This window comes from Apodemus sylvaticus, chromosome 2, assembly GCF_947179515.1.
Source record: "Apodemus sylvaticus chromosome 2, mApoSyl1.1, whole genome shotgun sequence".
NCBI classification, from domain to species: domain Eukaryota; kingdom Metazoa; phylum Chordata; class Mammalia; order Rodentia; family Muridae; genus Apodemus; species Apodemus sylvaticus.
Genome location: NC_067473.1, coordinates 73,780,791 through 73,801,278, shown reverse-complemented (window position 1 = coordinate 73,801,278; position 20,488 = coordinate 73,780,791). Strand labels below are relative to the sequence as shown.

The window sequence follows — 20,488 nt, the reverse complement described above, 5'->3', positions numbered from 1 at the left end:
TGTTGGCAAGGATGTGGAGAAAGAGGAACACTCCTCCACTGCTGGTGGAGTTGCAAATTGGTACAACCACTCTGGAAAGCAGTCTGGCGGTTCCTCAGAAAACTGGGCACCTCACTTCCAGAAGATCCTGCTATACCACTCCTGGGCATATACCCAGAAGATTCCCCAGCATGTAATAAGGATACATGTTCCACTATGTTCATAGCAGCCCTATTTATAATTGCCAGAAGCTGGAAAGAACCCAGGTATCCCTCAACAGAAGAGTGGATGCAAAAAATGTGGTATATATACACAATGGAGTACTATTCAGTCATTAGAAACAATGAATTCATGAAATTCTTAGGCAAATGGATGGAGTTGGAGAACATCATACTAAGTGAGGTAACCCAGACTCAAAAGATGAATCATGGTATGTACTCACTAATAAGTGGATATTAACCTAGAAAACTGGAATACCCAAAACATAATCCACACATCAAATGAGGTACAAGAAGAACGGAGGAGTGGCTCCTTGTTCTGGAAAGACTCAGTGAAGCAGTATAGGGCAAAACTAGAACAGGGAAGTGGGAAGAGCTGGGTGGGAAAATAGGGGGAGGGAAGGGGGCTGATGGGACTTTCGGGGAGTGGGGGTCTAGAAAAGGAGAAATCATTTGAAATGTAAATAAAAATATATCAAATAAAAAAAAGGAAGGAAAAAAAAAAAAGAAAGGTTGAACTAGTCCGCAGCGGGCAGAGAATGAGGGAGGCAGGGACCAGAGGAGCGCAGGCCGAGGGAGCTGAGACAGGACAGACACAGAGCGGAGATCCAGAGATCAAGAAGGGGAAAGGGGCAGCAGAGTTCCTGGCAAGGGGCAGAGCCAGACGCCCAAGAATCTAGGCAGAACCGGGTGCCACCGCAGGAGGAAGAGCCAGCAACTGAGGGAAGGGAGAGGGGAAAATCTGCGCTAGCTAGCGGTCATTAACAAGAAAGTGTCAGTTTAGTGCCAATGTAGAGATAATTGTTTTAGACCAAAACATCCCATTAAATAGCGTCAGATACAGGGAAGACTGATACTCGGGGTGAGAAAATAGGATTATTTAACTGTTGCTGCCAGTGTCCTGAGGGCATTAATAACCGGAGAGAGATTCTAGCCGTCCAGACCTCTCGGTCATCACGTGGGGGCCTGGGGCTCACGCTCAGAGTCTGTGCTCTTGAGCCAGAGACCAGTTCACCAGGCCCGGGAAATTTCTCAATAGAGAGAAAGAAACTGTCTCCAAGGAGAGGGAAATCTCACCCACAGGAAAAAGTCCTAAAGTGAGGGTCAGAGCAGCACAGGGGTAGCTTCAAGCTCAAGAACTCTCCCTGGTTCTCTGACCAGTGGGGGATGGGGGGTTTACCAGTGAGCGTGGGTCTCTTGAAGTGACTGAGATGGGATGCAGATGTGCAGTTTCTAGATCCGAGTCTCGGCACCAATGTTGTTATTATAAAAAGATAAAGGGATATAAGAATATGTTCTATGGGGGTGTCGGGGAAGGGGGTGCCTCAGTGGGCCATGCCGAGGCATCCCTGCCCCCTGAGGGACCGGCCACATGACAGTATAGTATAGAACAGGGTTTATTCAGGGCATGGGGAGGGGGTGGTTAAGAGGGTAGGTAGTAGAGGCAGAGAAAGGCAGAGAAAAAGAGGGAGTAGAGAAGTAGAGGCCGACCATGACCATGTGGAGGGGGGAGGGCCAGGCCTTCCTGGCTGTTGCCGGGTAACTGTGGAGAGGAGCATGCCTGGCTGTTGGTAGGTAGCTGTGGGGTGGAGCTAAGACAGAATGCTAACAGAGGGATGCGTCTGCATGGGCCCACTGAGACACCTCTTCCCCCATGTCTCACCCCCCCCCCCCCCCATAGAACATATTCTTACAGATCTCATTATCTCTCTTCATCTTTTTATAAACACAGCCATGGGAGAAGGGAAACCATGGCTTTGTGTGGGGGCAGTGGTACGTGCTAATGACTTACATGTCTTGTTGTCCTGTGCCCCTGGGAGCTGGCTGTGAGGATACCTGATTGTCTGCCACTGTTGCAGAGACCCTTTTGGCTGTCTGGGAATGTGCCTGATCGTTAACAAAGTCTCTTTGCACGCATTTGAAAGCATTTGGAGCAATAGAGAAAACTTCATATTGCTTTTATTTCTGTCAATTTTTAAAAATACCCTTTAAATTATGTGTATATCGTACATAGCACTGGGGATGGAAAGACTATTTTCACGCAAGTCTACCATGCACTTTCACATGTTCCCCGCATTCCTTCCTACCTTTCTCCTCTCGCTAGTCCCTCTATTCCCCTGGCAATTTCACTGCGCTTTCCATATCATTCATATATACATATATATGCATAGATATAATTTTTATTATCTGTATTGTTAGTGTACAGGCAATGGTCAGTTGTACAGTGATTCAGCTGGCCTGCCCTCAAGGACCTAGCAAAGGCTTAGTTATCACCTGCCCATACTGTCTTTTTTCTAATATATATTTTTTTGCGTCTTTGTCAAAAGTCTCATGGCTTCTCCTGTGTGGTTAGTTTCTGGGCATCTATTCTATTTATCTGTGTTTCTGGTTTTGTTGTTGTTGATGCCATTACTGTCTCTGTAATACAATTTCAAGTCATGTTGATGATGTTGATGATACCCCCAGCACTGTTCTCTTTAACTGTCTGGGATCTCCTGCGTCCTCAAGGGGCTCCCCAGGGGCGTCCATGGTGATAGTAAAGGTTTTTTTCTATTTCTTTGAAGAATGACACTGACATTTCGACACATACTGTATTGAATTTGTAGGTTTGTTTCGACCGTATTGACATTGTCATGATATTAGTTCTTGAGTATGACCAACCCTTTCATCTTCTGCTGTTTTCTTCAATTTCTTTCTCTGTTTCACAATTTCCGTTGTATAATTCTCTCTCTTCCTTGGGTAACTTTATTCCACAATATTTCTCACTAAGCCTGGAACTCACCTTTTCCACTAGACTGGCTGGCCACAGAGCCCTGGGATCCGTCTGCCTCCCTTCACAGCTAGTTCTGGAGTCACAGATGGGTTTATGTGGACACTTGCTTAGCAAGTGATTTACCCCCTGAGCCACTTTTCCATCTAACATGACTTTCACACTTAAATAATAATTATTTATTTTGATTTGTGTGTGTGTGTGTGTGTGTGTGTGTGTGTGTGTAGTCTGTATGGGAGTGAGCACGTGTGAATACAGTGCAGACCAAAAGGGATCACCCAGATCTGGAATTACAGGCTGTTGAAGGCTCCCAGGAGAGGGTGCTGGGATGCAATCCCCAGTTCTCTAGAAGAGCAGCATATGATTCTAATTCTTATACCAGTTCTCCAACACATCTTCATCTTTCTTTTTTTTTTTTTTTTTTTTATGGCTGAAGGATTCAGGAGAACAATGTTCCAGCTTCACACATGAGAATTACATGGACTTCAAAACTCAGTGCTCACCAGGTATATACATGCAGGGCCTCTTGATCATCGCAGCTTTTGCCTGCATGTGTTGTTTGAGGGCCTATGATGCCCATGACACAATCTTCCAAGCCCACAATATGCACCTCTGCCCTTTGTATAGCTTTTCTAGCTCCTGTGATTCTTGACCGCTGACCCTGCTTTTTCCGGGGTAAGACCCACCCTGCTCCTGTAACCTCTTTGCTCAGTCCCCACTCATTTCCCCGCCTCCCGACCTCAGTCTCTTCTATACCTTCAGAGTCCTCTGTATATGCACACTGTATTTATCTTTCTCAGGGGTGGAGCAATGATGGAGTTCTGATGTTATAGGCTCCGTGAGGTCAAGGTGTACTTATGACTAAAATACGACTCTGCTCTCAGCTTTGTGTGTTCTCCTTTTGACATCGCATCTGCAGGAAGTGGGGCTCGAGGAGAGACATGCCCCGCTGTGGAGCTCGAGGAGAGACATGCCCCGCTGCCACGCAGTCCGTGTGCCTCCCTTCGGGGAAGCCCCAGACCTCTATGATGGCCGCTACTTGCGTCATCATCAATCTCACAACTTCAACAAAGAGAGAAATACGTTTTTCTTTCATCTTTTATTTAGTTCATTGTATTCAGAAGAAGATTCCGGGCATGTCTGATCGATGGGAATCACATGAGAGTGAAATTAATTGAAGACAGAGGTTCCCTAACACGAGATAGGGAACTTCGGAGGACAGGGATGATGGCAGAAATCACCCGAAAAGGCTCATTTCCACCTGCTAATATACAAGTTAACAAAAGTGATGAAAAGGACCAATGCAAGCGCAATAAGAAGACCATATACTGCGGTGTGGGAGCAGGAACCCACCGCGCAAAGCTTGGCTACCCAGCTGCCCTCCTGCTCCTTCAGCTCCCGCTTCTGTTTCTCCACCTCCTGCCTCACCTTAGCGAGGTAGTACCTGTGTGGGTCCTGGTGCTCACTGTAGCCTCCTCTAAGGAGCACCTGAGCATAAGTGAAGAGGTCATTGCTGTGGAAGGAGCCCTCACACTCCTGCTCCAGCCTCCCCACCAGGGCCATGAGCTCCGCCAGCTGCCCCTGCTGCTCTTCCCCAGAGGCCCTGTTGTTGAAGGCACAGTACCTCCTCCCACACTCCTGAACCAGGCTGCGCAGGCTGTGGTTGTCAGTGTGGGTCACAAACTCTTCCAAGGACGCATCTGCCAGGTCTTCCTTGCGGGTGAAGAGGACAATCATGTGCCTCATGACCCCTACCCCAAAGACCTCCTTCACCATCCTCACAGCCATGGCGTCTTCAGCTGTGAAACGTCCCAGCTGGGTCACCAGCAACAGCACATGGGGTCCTGGGGCACACAGCAGGTAGCAGTCTCCAATGTCCTTGTCCATGTTTTGGTTCTGGGCCTTTGACTCAAAGATGGGGGGTGTGTCTACCACTAGGATGCTCCTTCCCTCCCATGTGCCCAGCTCTGCCTGGCTGGTCCTGGTCACAGCCTGACCTCTGAGCCTGGACTCGAATGCTGGTCGGCGGAGGATGCTGTTGCCTGTGGCGCTTTTTCCGCAGCCAGATTTGCCCACCAGGAGGATCCTCAGGCAGCGAGATTCTTCTACACAGTAGGCTGCTTGTCCTGTGGACAAGAGAACGTTTATGTTTCACTTAGTGATGCTTCTGACTTTGAGGTCATGGGTCTTTGTGGACAGCTCTTCAAGGCAATGGTCCTCCATCCCAGAAAAATAGGCATCATTTAATGCTCCCAACTGTCAGCCTATAATTTTAGGTGACTCTTGACTTTCACAGGGTCCCTGTTGGAAGTCCGCCAAGGGGCAGAAGTGGCATAGGAAGGAGAGGCTCTGTTCCATCTGAACCGAGACAAATAGGTCATTTCTGAAGAAAAGGTCCTTGTGCTCTTCCCCTGGACAATGCTCAGGGCAGCTCCCCAGAAAACTGGTCATGAAATAAGTGTGAGTTTAGAAGGAGGCAGAGGGGGGTGAGAAGCCATGACCGGCAGGACAGAGTCACCTCCTTACCCACAATTCTCCAGACAGTGTAAATGAGCTCAGCTCCTGCCCTGAAGGTATTTTAGGTGGAAGAGTGCCGTGAGTCACATTCAGAGCTGGCTGAGCTAGGAAGCCAAGCTGCACTTGGATTTGACATGAGATACAGATAATGTCAGGTGGAAGTCTGGGAACTGACACCACCGTGGGTGGTTGGAGAAGGGTAGAAGAGAAGATGCTTAGAAACACTTAGAAGAAGATGAAGAGGGCATTCCAGAAAGGTCTTCTGATTGCCCAGGTGCAGCCCAGGGCCCATAAGAGAAGGAGTGCTGGCGGGAGGGGGTATGAGGGAGCAGAGAGTTCAAATCTCTAGCAGTGAAGGGATGAGGATCTGGGGCTGTCCTGTGAATCCAAACAAATTCTAAGTCCATTATAGAGAAAAAAGCTCTCATTTGGGTGGAAATCTGGGGTAAAGCTCAGTGGTAGACTGCCCATGCAGCAAGCGCGAGGACCTCGGTTCAAGTTTCAGTATTACCGAAAGCAAAAGTCTTGTCTTATTCCTTTTACTCTGTGCTGTTTTTATTGTTTTGTTGTTGTTGCTGCTGCTGTTGTTGTTTTGATTTTTCTTTCCTTTCATTGTTTGGGGGTGTTTTGTAAGAAATAATCGCTTGAAAGAATTTTTCAAAATGTTTGAAAGTGAGAGAAGATGAAGAAACCGTCACAATTTAGTTCCAGGCTCTTCTAACTCTGAATGAGTGTCAAAGACAGGTTTCCTGTGTTACAGTAGAGTGTGTATATGTGAGTGAGTGTGTGTGTGTGTGTGTATGCACATGTGTGTGCACATATGTGTGTGCACATGTGTATTTGTAAGCATATATATCTATGTGAATGTGTTTCTTTACATGTGTGTATGCATGTGTGTTTGTATATATGTATATGTGTATGTGCCTGTGTATATGTATGTGCACATATGTGTACATGAAAAAAAACAAATAGCTTGGACACAAGAGAATTGGAGACAGAAGGAAAAAATATGAGTCATTTTTTATTTTTATTTTTTTTCCTAGATTTTAACTGGGTATCTGCACTTGTGGGACAAGGGCAGTTACTCCCTCCAATTCTCAATCTCTTAGGACCTTGGTGCTTTCTTACCTTCAGATATAGTTCCATATGCTCTCTTCTGAAGGTCTTCCATTCTCTTCTGGAACAAAAATGAGGAAGGAATTAAAGTTGGGTCCATGTGGGGCCTGGTAAGGTAGCATGACTCAGGTAACTAAGGGTGACTATTCTCAGGTGGCCAGTTCCATTGCTACCTCTCCCATCTACGTGTCACTTTCAAACATCTGTAACAGCTGGAGTGAGGCGGGGTCATCCCAGCACGGAGTGCTGTTGCTATTATTTTTTCTTATTAGCAGGAAAGTGCACGCTCACTACAGAGGAACTATTTACCTCCCCAAGCTAAATGTGGGAGCACAAAATGTGTTTCTTCTGTAAACAAGAAATAGACCAGATCAAAACAAACACAAAACTAACAAACAACAACAAAAACTGAGCCAACGTAGATGGACTTGCCAGACTAGAGAAAATAATTGCCCTGCTGTGAGTAACATTGGTTGTTTAAAGTATCATGTATGTCCAGAAAATGTTCCAGAGGCAAAGAAGCAATCTAGCATACTTTCCCTGGGAGGAATGAACAGAGTATGGCAACTTCTCCAAGGCCTGACCTGAGAGGAAGGAGGTCAGGAGGTCAGACAAAGTATCTTCCCTGCCTGGTTCTGAGGTCCTAGCTTACCAATAACCACGATCTTTGTATTCAAGTACATTCAGCCAGTAACTGGATCGAACATGGCATACATATTCTGTGCAAAGGGCTGTAATGCTGATTCGATGGTTTTGGTCTGATAAAATGGAAGCATGGAACAGGAAGGGCTAACCTGTGACACCAACCACACCAGGAAGGGCTAGCCTGTGACACCAACCACCCCGGGGTGAACTCCTGGCTCAAGTTAGTCAGATAATTTTTAAACATTTGTAGTCTTAAAACCTATTTGTACTTGGAAAAATGTGCATGAGGAAAAAAAAAACATAGAATAAAAACAAATAGCCACCATTTGCAATGAATGTAGTGATTCACTGTTCCAACGTTGTTGCACGACCTGATTTAAAAATTAAAGCATCACAGATGTACTTCGTGGTTTTTGTCTTTTCCCCAATCTTCTGTCTCGTTCTCTCATTCTGGCCTTCACAGCAATGAGTATTTTCATGCTTTTATATGATGTGATTATTTTATATGTATTTGTGTATACATGCTTAGACAATTTCATGTTAAACCTTTACATAAAAGTCATTTTTGCAGCGTTGTTCATTTTTTATTAACAGACATCTAAACTGCTCTGAAATTGTTGCTTTTCACATCAAAGAAGGCTGTCAAATAGTCCTCACAGGTGCCCTCAGTACTCCTGCTGAACAGTTTACCTAGAGCACAGGGTTTCCATTAGCTGGATGGATATGACCAGGTTTCACCCTGTGTGGGTCCCGTCAGCTCTTGATCACCCCAGTATCTCAGGAAAAAAACCCAAATCTCCACAGCTGTTCCATGATGGTACACTCTATTTTAATCACCCTTACGGACGTAGGGCTGGTTGGTGGATTTACAATACTTCATAGCACATGTGCTACATAGGATGCTTCTGTTATTTTGTCTTTCACAATTTTATTTTGGAAAAAAAGTGGGGTTTTTAATCTCTTCATAGAAAACTATCAATTGTTTTCACATTGTCACAATATCTTAAGTCATCCCCTCTCTTCCTCTCCTTCCCTTCTCCTCCTCTCTCCTTCCCTGCCTGTCCACCTCCTCACACCCTTCTCTCTTTCCCTTCCCTTCCCTTCCCTTCCCTTCCCTTCACTTCCCTTCCCCACTCTTCTCCCCCTCCTTCCCTTGCTCCCTCTCACGTTATTTCTCACACACTGTTCTGACTACTATAAACTATATCCAGATTTCTATTAAAGTCTTCAAATCATAGAGCATCCTTTCTACTCATTTCTCAGATTTGAAGGTGATACAGTGTCAGTGGGGATGAAGATGAATTTCCTCACCATGACCGTCCTTGGCGCAGACATCACTTCAAGGCTTCTTGCCTGACCGTCTTCCCCTGTATCCCCTGTGTGGCTATGGACAGGCCCCTGGGATTTCTATTAAAGTTACATTACCTCCCAGAGTCACATATGTGCCTTATAGCTAAACCTCCCCAAATGGCTTCTTTCATATTGTCTTCTTTTGGGTTTAATAATCCGTGGGGACTTGGGGGAGATGATCTGCAATAAATCTACAGCCCTCTCCACATATGATGCTGCTGGCCCCATACTTTAGACACAAAGTGGGTACTGATGGCTGGAATTTTCTCCCAAACCAACATTAAGAACTGTACTTCTATGTCTAGGTTCATGTTTTGACAAAACAAAAATTTACCCAACCGAGAAAAAGAATTACTCGAAGACTATAGGGGAGGTAGCTGTTCTGTTTTGAAGGATTTCAATTTGAACCGAATGTGGATCTCAGTGTCAGTTGCATGTGTGCAGTGTGGCTGTCATAACCACACTCAGTACATTAACAGGGCAGTCTCTGAATCAGTTTCTGAGAAATCAAACAGACTACAGGAAACATGTGCTCCACTGAGGAATAAATTAGTCAGCAGATATGAATAAATATCCAAATGCCCATAGGTGAGGCAGGGGCATTAGATAAAGACATTGAAATGAGTCACAATCAAACAGGGGAAGTCAGTCAACAGCCTAGAAGCAGAGGGAAGGGGAGGGGTGTGTGTGATGGACGTGAAGAGATGTGGCTGCTGGCTTGAGGAGCACACGGCTGTGGGCAGACTGGGAATGGAGGTAGATCTCTTCTACATAGGGAAAGTTCTGCTAACTTTCCCCAGTGTGTGTGCAGAGGCCACAGGAGCTTGGAAGGCCCTGTGTGGGCAGCGGCAGCTGACAAGGGGCAGCAGGAAGGCCTCACTCAGGAAGGAGGCAGAAGCACAAGGCCAACACATGCTCATTCTCATCTGAAAAACGGCCAAGCCAACATATCATGACAATTTATTTTACTAAGCAATGAGGAGGACACAGCTCAGCCAGGAAGTTGAGAGAGATAGTCTTCCTTGTCTTCCTTGTTAAGTATTAGGCTGGCAACAATGACTGTCAGTCCAAAGCCCTGAAGCACAAGCTTGAAGATTTGACTCTGAGGACCAGAACAGGCACGAAAAGCTGGAAACACTGGCTTGCTTCTGTAATCCCAGCACTACACACAGTGAGGCAGCCGGCAGAGATAGGAGAATCAGCCAGAGGCTGCCAGGCCCGCCAGCCCAGGGTGTGGCAGAAAGAAGAAAAGCCCGTTTCCACCAAGCAGAAGGGTAGAAAAGACTTCAGAAAGCTGTCCTCCAAACTCCATTGTGTCCGGTGCATTCCCTCACACAACTAAAAACAAAACAAACATTTTCACTGGCATCGGCTCCACCTGTCTGCCCCTCCCCTGTTCCTTTATGTCCAGGTACTAAGAGTGGCAGGGCAGGTTAGTGGCCAAGAGTCCTGGAAACAGTACCCACCCTCCTGTGAAGTTCAGCTGACAAGGGGAGTGCTCACATTGTCTTAAACACAAGGCTATTGACATACCACAGCTTCCTGGGGTGTGTTAAGGGAAGGTGTGGGATACCTGGCCATGAAGAACAGGGTGGTTTTCGGAGCAAGATTCTAAGATAGAATTCACTGACCAGCCTTCTAGGGAAGGGTTAGACCATATAGGAGGGAACATAGAGATTTCACTCTGGCCTGTAGAGCCTTAGGAACCCATCCTCCCCTCCTTTAGGTGAGGCCTGCCTGGCCTAGGTAGGCTTTGAGGCTTCTGGTGTAAAAGGAAGAAATGTGCCCCACCTGCTGGGGGAGCTGGGGAAAGCCGGTGGGCGCAGTTACTCCGTCAAAGCAGAAAGAGCATTCGTTCACCTTTGTCACCTGAGGGTTTCAGAAAGGCGCAGTTAGCTGGCGAGGTGGAAAGCCTAGGGCCTGGGGATGATGGCGTGGAAATTTCAGAACTCTGTCCTACCATATGCTGTCGCCGACCCTCAATTCACTGCTCTTTCACAGTCCAGGAAACCCATCACACCAAGCTCACCCGTGTGCACAGCGGCTCCCCGTCTCCCAAGCGGCTGTCAGCCCGTGGTGGGGCCTCCGCCTTACCCAAGCCGTCCCTTACAGCCAGGCGGTGGACGGTGGACCTGTGCCTGCTGAGCGATGCTCTCACAGAACAGCTACTCGCGCGGAGCCATGAATCCAGAGTCGGAAGGCAGGAAAGGAAGAAAACCCATGGTGACGGAACACACACTGCCCGGCCGACTATCCCCTCGGGGAGGTGGAAAGGCCTTGAACATCGGCCAGAACACAGGAGAACTGCTTTAGTAAAACACCGCTTCCTGTGGAAAGCCTCCCTGCCCTGCTCATTTCCCCGTGGGGGAGGTGTGAGGGCACAGTCCTGGGAGCCTGACGCTGAGAAGTGGAAGACAGCCCCCCTTTTCAAGAAAGCCCTCTTGTGGCTGGAGAGTGCTGAGCCCCGGGTTCCCATCAGCACCCAAGCTGAGCATCTATACTTCCCCAAGCCCGTGCGTCCCATGTCACAGGCTCTGTCTTCTGAACTCCTAAAGAAGGACAGAAAAGTACCGCTGGTCCCAGAGAACCTGGACCGCCCCCTTTCAGAGGACAGCTAAGCTCAGACAGGAGACCTGGTGCCGGCTACCCCTTCTTTGCTATTTGACAGAGCCATAGGGGGTCATTGTGCAGTTTCTCACCTATGGAACGGGCTGGAAGCAGGATGAAGTATGTCTTTACCTTTGTACCTGCTAATTTTAAGCCTTGAACATAAAACACAGAGCTGGCAGCTGCAGGGCCATTCTCGTTCAGAGAATTCCCTCCCGAGGCTTTCTGTTGTCAGGGAAGCATACTTGGCGCTAGGTTGAGAACACCAGGGTTTCAAGGGGTCTAGGGAGGTGACATTCTAAGAGACTGCACAGAAAGTGGGGAAAGGGGAAGAAGGAGGAGAGATGGAGGGAGGGGCAGAGAGTTTAGAGCCAGGTAGATACAGCCCTCCGCATGTATTTTCAAGAGAAGACATAACTCAAGCTGAGCGTGGTGACTTATTCTTATCCCAGTGGGTCAGGGCGCTGAAGCAGGAGGATTGCCTTGACTTAGAAGCCAGCCTATGGCACTGAGTGAGTCAATCTAATAAAAAGCCTTAGCTCTTCCTCAAGAAGATGTGGCAGCGTCCTGTCCTTTATTAGTGTCTCTGTGCTTCATCCTAAACTTTGTAGTGACCAGCTGTGTCTGCTAGTGGCTAGTAGCTTTTTATATCCTCAGGGCAAGAGGAAGGTCTGCAGCAGAGGTGCTGTCAGGTTTCGAACAAGTTAGTCCCACATTCCATCCCAGGGAGCTAGGCAGGGTCTCACCTCCCTTGCTGTTTGCATTTCAAAGAGAGGCTGCTCAGAGTACAAGACCCTCCCACTCTTCCACTCAAGAAAATCGTTTTTTAAAAAGATATACATCTCAAAGCAAAGGCAAAGAGGAAGAACACGAGGTTCTAAGGGTTTGGGGTTTTTTGTTTGTTTTGTTTTGTTTTTAAGAAAGAAAAGAGAATTCCGAGGGATGGTTCTGTCCCATTGGAGGGTTTTTTTTTTCCATTTTGATTTTTATTCAACCTTTGGCTCTTAACTCTTCAGAAAAGCTCAGAATCTCTCAGAAACCTGCCAGAGGCCAGAGTTCACATCATCCAATGAAGATCACTACCACCCAGTACTAAGAACTGACCAAGGGCCCTGGGAGGGGGCTGCCTGGTCCTCCGGCCCACAACTCCTAGCAGACATGTGCCGTCAAGTCCATCTTGAAAGAATTCTTTTTAAAAAGAACCTTTCATATCTTTTTACAGAGGAACAAATTACACCCCCCTCAAAAGTCATGGCAAGTGTTCTTTTGAAGGTTCTGCTTTGGTTTGGACACCGGAAGGAAATCCCTGATTGGCTTACCTCATCTCTGTGGAAAAGAGGGCAGAAGGACTGTCAGAGCAGAGGTGGTGGACGACTTCGAGGAAACTGTTTCCCAGGCACACACTCGAGCTCATAGTGGGTGGACACCCCCCCACCTCCCACACCCCCAGCCCTCCACCCCCACCCCCATCCCCCCACCCCCCACCCCCCACCTCCCCACCCCCCTACCCCCCATCGCCCCAAACCCCTACCCCCCACCTTCCCAACCCCCCCACCCCCCACCCCCCACCCCCCCAACGCCTATCCCCCACCCCCGCCCCCCAACCCCCAACCCCCCACTTCCCCACCCCCGTGCACACTGCATCTGAGCGAGGGCAAGCCCAGTGCAGATCCCCACAAAGGCTGCGGGCAGGCACACACTCCAGTCAGGGGCTGTTCACAAACAGTGGCTCCTGGGAGAAGGAAAATCGATTTCCTTCAATGAAGTGACCCTGGGTATATCCACACCCTCAGGGCAGGCGTCATGCTCAGGAGTTTATAGGATTCATGATGTTGTTTGGTTATTAAAAAAAAAAAAAGAACAAAACCCAAAAATACACACACACAAAAACAAGCAAACAAACAAAAAAAAAACCCATGAGGTTCCGTGAGTAGGGTGGGGAGGACATGGAGGACTCAGGGAAGGAGAGAGAATATGGTCAAAATATATTATATGAAATTCTCAAAGAATACATAAAAACTTTTTTTTAAGGAAAAGAAAATGTGTGTTCTCTTTGCACTGTGACTTTTGCCCCATTTACAAGCTACCAGGTAAATTGCACAATTTTAAGGGAAGGATGGCCCACAAGGATGATGACATGTCTGAAGGAATTGTTAGTTAGACAATTTTATTTTTAAAAATCTTGAATGCATATAGTTAGAGCTGAGGCTCAGCACAACAGAGCCTTGGCCAAGTTGACGCCATGTTCCGGCACTGTGAATCACCAACGCTCTGAGCAGAGTTCTACATATTCCGTTTTTAAAAGATCTCCTTCCCACTCATAACATCTTCTCCGACCAGTTTTATCTGTTATTCTGGTCCCCAAAGGCCTTGGATCTTTCTGTAGAGCAGCAGGTAGATCAAGAGGGCCACGCCCAGGAAGGCAGTCACACCCCATCTCCAGCCCTTCCGGTAGGATTTCTGCCATCCCCAAAGCCCAGCTAGCAACCTGGTGCGCCTCTGCATGCGCGCTGCCACCATCTCCGCCACCTTGGCGAGTTGGTCCTGGGGGTCAGCGCACCGCATGGCCTGCACCCTCTCGTACACCTCGTTGGAGTAGTGCGCGCCCCCGTGCTCCCTCACCAACCTCGCCACCAGACCCAGCAGCTCCTCGGCCTGAGCCTCGCGCTCGCTGCCTGTGGCGCGGTTGTTGATGGCGCACACGCGGCCCCCGCACTCGGCCACCAGCTCCCGCAGCGCGCGGTTGTCCGTGCAGCGCACGTAATCCTGCAGGGGGTCTCCGGCCAGGTCCTCCTTGCGTGTGAACACCACGACGGTGCGTGCCATCACTTGCTTCCCGAACATCCGTTTCACCGCGGCCAGCGCCTGACTGTCCTGTGTGGTGAAGCGACCCAGCTGGGTGACGAGCAGTAGCGCGTGCGGCCCGGGAGCCGACAGCACGAAGCAACGAGCTGCCTCCACGAACCCGGGGTCGGTCCGCGGGGTCTCGGAGCTGAAGATGTCCGGGGTGTCCACCACCTCCACCTGCCAGCTGGCCCATCTTCTGCTAGCCAAGGTGCAACTTCTGGTGACAGGCACCGCCCCCAGCCTGGACAGGAAGCACTTCTGGCCCAGGATGCTGTTGCCAGTGGCACTCTTGCCGGTCCCAGTCCTGCCCACTAAGATGACCCTCAGCTGGGGCACCTGGGAGGCCCTGGAATCCTCTGAGCCTGAGGATCAGATGTGGCAGCATTAAGTCAGAGACAAAGGCTTTCCTCTGAGACACTGCTCATATTCAAGCCTCTAGTATACAAGGGAAGGCCCCCCACTAACTGCTCTCCGCGGAAGCCTGGTGCACCCCTTTGCTTGGGGCTCTGAGTTCAGGCTCTACCCCCAGCTCTCCTTTCTGCATTTGAATTCTCTGTGCACGTGCAGATGCTTCCGCTAACGTTTCACAAAATATTCCTTTATAACTCCTGGGTTTACCAGGGTCTGTGGTCCTGAACACAGACCGACTTGGTGCTGAACTGAGACACCAGTGTTCTCCCCACCCCCACCCCACCCCCGAGATGCGGACCATCAAGCACAAGGGAGCCCCTCAATCCTAGACAATGGGGTTGGCTGCATTCGTGCTCCTTCTGTAACCACAGGAAGTGCTCAGTCTAGGACACAGCTCAAAGGAGAAGATAACATGAGGCTTTCTCAGGCTTGTTGGAGAGTTGAAGAAGAGAGTTTACTTTCTTCCCTCTTACCTCACCTGTCTTAAGCCAGCTCCCCAAAGAGAATACCCCTCCTTTTGAATAATATTTTTATCACATTTTTCTTTTTTCTTATTCTTTCTTTCTTTTTCTTTTTCTTTCTTTCTTTCTTTCTTTCTTTCTTTCTTTCTTTCTTTCTTTCTTTCTTTCTTTCTTTTTTTTTTTTTGCTTAAGAGTCCTACCACCATGTTCTATGGAGGCTAAGGTCAACTTTCAGGAGTCGGTTCCCTCCCACCATCATGTGGGCTCAGGAGTTGAAATCAGCTCATCAGGTTTGGCAGCTTGTGCCTTTACCTGCCCAGTCATCTCCCTGACTGGGAATACTGACACCCAGGTAATCACCCATCCCTATCCTCCTAATGCTGGGCACCTGGTGAGTGAAGGTCACTCTAGGACTGGCTTTCCCATCCTGTGTCGTTTTTGTGGAAACTAGAGTAGGTTTAGGATCAATCCTCCCTTCATGCTGTGGAAACCAGAGGCTGGTCAAAGTTCTGAGATCCCAGCAGGACAGGGTCAGAGACACAGCCAGAGACACAGTCCTGCTGCTGCATCCCAGTGGCTTCCAGACCCGAGGAAGCTCCACCCCTCTCTTACACAGGCCAGGATGCTTTTCTGGGAAGGGCTCTTACCATAGGCGCCTTCCTCATCTCTTGCCATCTTCCTACCCCCCATGCTTCTCAGAAGACTCTCAGTTTTGGTTTTCTCTCATTCCTGCAATTGAGCAAAACCCAACCACATAGTCAAGCAAAGTCTAAAAAAACCCTGTTCTGGAGTTACAAAGCAAGGCTTTTGTCTGCAAGGAGCTGAACGTTTAGGTGTGTACTTCAGTTTACAGGCAAGTCAGGGGCACTGTTTGTCCACCATAATAAATTCTTCTATTCCTTCTTAGAGATAGTATCTGGATTTTGAAGAATAACATCTGGGGGAGGGGACCAGAAAGATGGTTGCAGTGCTAGCTTGACAACCTGAGTTTGCTCTCCTGACCTCCATAAAGGTGGATGGAGAGCACCAACTCCACAAAGTTGTCTTATGCGTCTCCAAGCCCTTTGCTTTAAACAATTCCCTTCTACCGCCTATGTTCTGATTGCAACATTATTTAATACAGCCAAGTACTTTTGGGCCATGTAAGCCTGATTCCAGGAGTCCCTAAGCACAAAAGCAATGTCCCCCCAGTCTGCCACTCCAGCCTCCTATTCAGCTAACAGGTCTCAGCCAGTGGCTGCCCAGAAATCAGATTGAGCCTCTCCAGTCCTCTCTGGCCTTTCTCTGGTGCTAGCTTTGGTTCCACATTCCTGTCTGAGTGCTTCTCTGTACTTCTCCATCACTTTAGAGTCCATCTCTTTGTCTCCACTATGGGTGATGTGTTCCCTCCCTCTCTCCCTCCTGTGGGCACAACACACAGAGAAGGGAAATGTTAATTCAATAGGCTATCTCCCACAGAAGGGCTTTGCAAATCCCTTTAGACTGATCTAGTACCCGTTCCATCTCCCCAAGCCTTTAGTAGAACTCACTGTGCGATTCCACGTCACTATTCTGTGCACAGAAACCACCAAATGCTCATAAATGACAGATCAGAAATGAAGAGCAGCCATAAGACATAAAGCAACGAACAAGGCTCCTTCAGGAGCTCGAGGGGCTTGTCCTGGAGGAGCACCCACAGGGACTCCACGGGAAATCAGGGCAGGACACCGGGACTTCCCAGAGGTCAGAGTGGAGGCTGAGTCCCTTTCACTAGGTACTAAGAGGAAAGTAAACGCTGAGTGAAGTCTCGGGTGATAAATGTTTTTACTATCTGGGAACATAAAGCACGTGCACTTCTACATGCTTGAGAGAGCCCAAGAATAGTCAAGTTCCTTTCCTACAAACTTGGTGGTTTATTGTTTTTTCTTTAGAAATGTTTAGAAATGTCAAATTTCTCGGATCCATCTTTAGTTGTTCTCATACAACAAATGGGATATTTCTCATAAGCTTAATCCACATCCAGAATTTGAAAGTTGCTATTTCTTAAACCCTTCCTTGTAGACACGAAGAAACGGGTGTCCCTGTAGCTGGAGTGGGGCAGACTCCAGAAAGCAAAGGTTTCATGACAAGTGAGGACCAGTCCACTCCTCTCGAGTAGGCTAGAGCCCCTCCTACAGGCAGTGAGAAGGGGAGACTTCTGAGGGGCAGCTGTGGCAGTTTAAGAGTGGCCTTGAAAGCATGATTCATAGGGACACAAGTATCTTTTGCCTTGGCCAAATGTGCATTTTGAGGAATGGTGTCTTCTAAACTGTGCTTTGTTCCTGAATGGAGATCTAGAATACATCTCCCTTACTGTACTAAAAAAGTTCAGGAAGAGATAAGTTTTGTTCATCAAGGATGTATGCACCCCTAAGACTATGTAAGTCCTCCGGATTTGTCAAGTTGAAACCCAGGCCATCCTAAAGCACCTGGAAGCCCTCCGTTGCCTGTGCCACATGCACGGTGCATAGTGCTTTGTACAGTGCAGGTGTGTAGGCAGCATACACTTCGGTCTCATAGCCCAGCCTCCTCTCCACCCCAACTCACAGTCTCAGGCTCACCTTTCTTCCTGACAGTTTCTCAAGTGGCCCAGAGAAGCCCCAGTCTCCTGCCTTCCCTATGCTGGGAGTGCAGAAGTCTCTTTGTGCCCAGGGCTGAGCATAGAGGAAGTCACTAGCCTGCCTGGGTCTTAGAGATCAGGAAACTGAGAGAAAGGCCGGATGATGCTGGCTTAAAGAGACAGAAACATTTTCTATGCAGTTGTGGTCTTAGCATTCCTCTATGGAATCACACACTCGATCTTCTCTGTGACTAAAGGCTGTCTGTTCAGAAGGGTTACAATCAAACATGTTGAGAGAGCCTCCCTTGGCTGACTCTATTCTAGAATTGGCTACAGATAATCTTCTGTCCGGAGTGTGTGTGTGTGTGTGTGTGTGTGTTTCGTTTGTTTGTTTGTTGTTGTTTTGATTTTATTGGTTTTGTTTTTATTTTGCTTTTTAAGGATTTCTCTTACTATAAAATAGTGTTCAATTGAGACTGGAGCATGACAAATTTAAGGCCATTCTAGGCTACTTAATCTTAAGACCCCATCTCAAAACAAAGCAGCCACCAACAGCTAGGGGTTTAACTCACTGATAGAACATTTGCCTAGCAGCATTTGCCTAGAATATACAAAGTCCTGGGTTCTATAAAGTACCAAAGAAAACAAAAAAAGAGAAATTTAAAAAGAATAGAATATCTAATATCACTAAGATGATATTGGTTATTAGTGATTAATCTTTAAATTAGTTTGTGCATATTTTGTTCATTCCTATTTCACTAAATACAGGCTGTTTGGAAGTGTGAGTATTTTTAAAATGTCTTTTAATGGTTGGAATAATTAAATGATTTTTCTCTTTTGATCTATTAATATTGTAAGCTATGTTTCTTGTGTGTATATTTATGTATGTATTTGTGTACTCCTGTCTGTGTGTGTGTGTGTGTGTGTGTGTGTGTGTGTGTATGTGTGGTGTGTGGTGTGTGGTGGTGGTGGTGGTGGTGGTGGTGTGTGTGTGTGTGTGTGTGTCTCTCTCTGTGTGGTGTGGTGTGCTATGTGTGTGTGTGTGTGTGTGTGTGTGTGTGTGTGTATGTGGTGTGTGGTGTGTGGTGGTGGTGGTGGTGGTGGTGTGTGTGTGTGTGTGTGTATGCAGAAAGGTTGGGTCCCAAGGCACATGGACTATGGAGGCTGAAAGAAGCTGTGAGGGAGTGGTCTTGGGATTTACACCTGAAAGAGGAAGAAAGAACACAGGATCGGGTAAAGACAAGTCAGATTGAGTCAGTCACAACAAATGTTGACTCCATAGGGAACTCTACAGTTTTCATAGCCCTTGAGATAGAAAGTGGGGAGGCTAGATTTCATAATTCTATCAGCCGGGTTATTGCATGTAAACTTCCCCTGGAGAAAATACTTAACCTAGAAGCATCTCTCTTCAGCAGATGCCAATCTCTGGGCAAGGGTGATAGCCAGATAGTGGGTGGGTACTGCCAGTTGGCTGCACTCCTGGTCAGCTGCAGGGAGAGACTGTCTCTGTGCTGCTCCTGCATGTTGGGCATGTTGATAGAATTTCTCTTGCTTCATTGTCTGAGCCATTTGAAGAGGTCTGTCAGCATAGTTTTAAAGATGTCCCTGAAAAGCACAGGCATGTCTAACTCGAGGGAGATTGGAGCAGGAGGATCATAAGTTTAAAGCCAGCCTGGACAACTTAATATGGCCTCGTCTCAGAATAACTGAAAGGGGGCCTGAGGCTACAACCTGTGGGAGGGAGGCCCTAGGTTCAGTCCTCACTAGAAAGGGTGGGCACCTCCTCAAGAAAGCTTTTTCTTGCCCTACCTTTTCCATGCTTGCCCTTGCAACACCAAGCTTAAAAGGAACATCTTCCCGGTGTCCTACTCGCCATCTAGACACGTGACCACAGAAGTCAACAGAAACAGGACCAAAGTTAGGAAGAAGGAACAGGCCCTGGATAAAATGAATGAGCAGGCCTTACTGTGAACATCTGAATCCACAATAATTCATTTTATTCTTGCAAATTGCCATTGTGGGAAATGTTTCAGACCGCAGACATATTAAGAAATCATTGACAACTGTTTGTGGTTTCTTGCACAGTCCTTGTTTGCGAAGCATTTCTGCTTAATCAAAGACTCTGTGACGCTGGCCATGTTCCCCGGGCTCGCAGGGCTATGAACTTTCGCAGTGTGGTTGGAGTGAAGGGGAAACTAAGTTGTACATTGAAGTCCATGTGATTGACTATTATATTCATGTGACCTGTAGCTACCATTTGAGAGGCAGTAATGGTATTTATTTTCTTCTCCATTTTATTTTTCATTACTGGGGATGGGTGCTCGGTGAGCTCTGTAGCATTAGGCTGCACCCCTGGCCCTCTCTTTGACTCTCATTTTATGACAGTCTAAGTCGTCTAAGCTAACCTTGAACTTTGCTCTGTATCTGAGGCAGGCCTTGAACTTGCCGTCTTCCTGCCTCAGCCTACCCAGGTAACTGGTGTTACAGGCCTCAATCACCAGGCTAAGGCATTCTTTTTAGCAAGATGATACAGAATTCTATGTTTGATGAGGGAAGGGGGACAGATAAAAATGTGTAAATCTGCAAAGCAGAGAGTACAAATAGATTCTATATTTTTAAAAATCCCAAGCTGTGGTGGAGAAGAGTGGTCCTGGCAAGTTTTACAGTGGCCTCTTGCGAGCTTAATTTTTCTGTTGTCCTGTTAGGAGGAGGATGCAGAATGAACACAGTCATCTCCCTGCTTCTTTCTGAAAAGATACCGACTCAAGCTCACGTTCACTGAATTTGTTTTGAATCCCGAGAACCCCTTTTTCACACTGGAGAGTAAAATGGTTTCCTAAGAGTGGGTGGGGACAGCATGTGGCTGGCTGAGAAAGTTTCACAGAAGAGACAGGGCAAAGTGAAGCTCTCTTTGAGGCGATTGTGAGAGCAGAGTGACATTACTGAGAGGTGGGTGCTGTCAGCACACACAGCACAGAGATGTGTGTCC

At 47.6% G+C, this 20,488-nt stretch overlaps 1 protein-coding gene across 1 annotated transcript; it reads right to left on the bottom strand.

Moving 5' to 3' along the window:
• Window positions 1–4,047: 4,047 nt before the first annotated feature.
• On the bottom strand, window positions 4,048–17,624 carry LOC127677918 (uncharacterized). Its single transcript, XM_052172856.1, has 6 exons — window positions 17,501–17,624; window positions 15,569–15,650; window positions 13,555–14,411; window positions 10,625–11,209; window positions 6,613–6,661; window positions 4,048–5,093 (listed from the first exon to the last, which is right to left on the bottom strand). The coding sequence occupies exons 2-6, from the start codon at window positions 15,609–15,611 to the stop codon at window positions 4,219–4,221; spliced, it is 2,409 nt and encodes an 802-aa protein (XP_052028816.1). The 5' UTR covers window positions 15,612–15,650; window positions 17,501–17,624; the 3' UTR covers window positions 4,048–4,218.
• Between the last annotated feature and the right edge of the window lie 2,864 nt (window positions 17,625–20,488).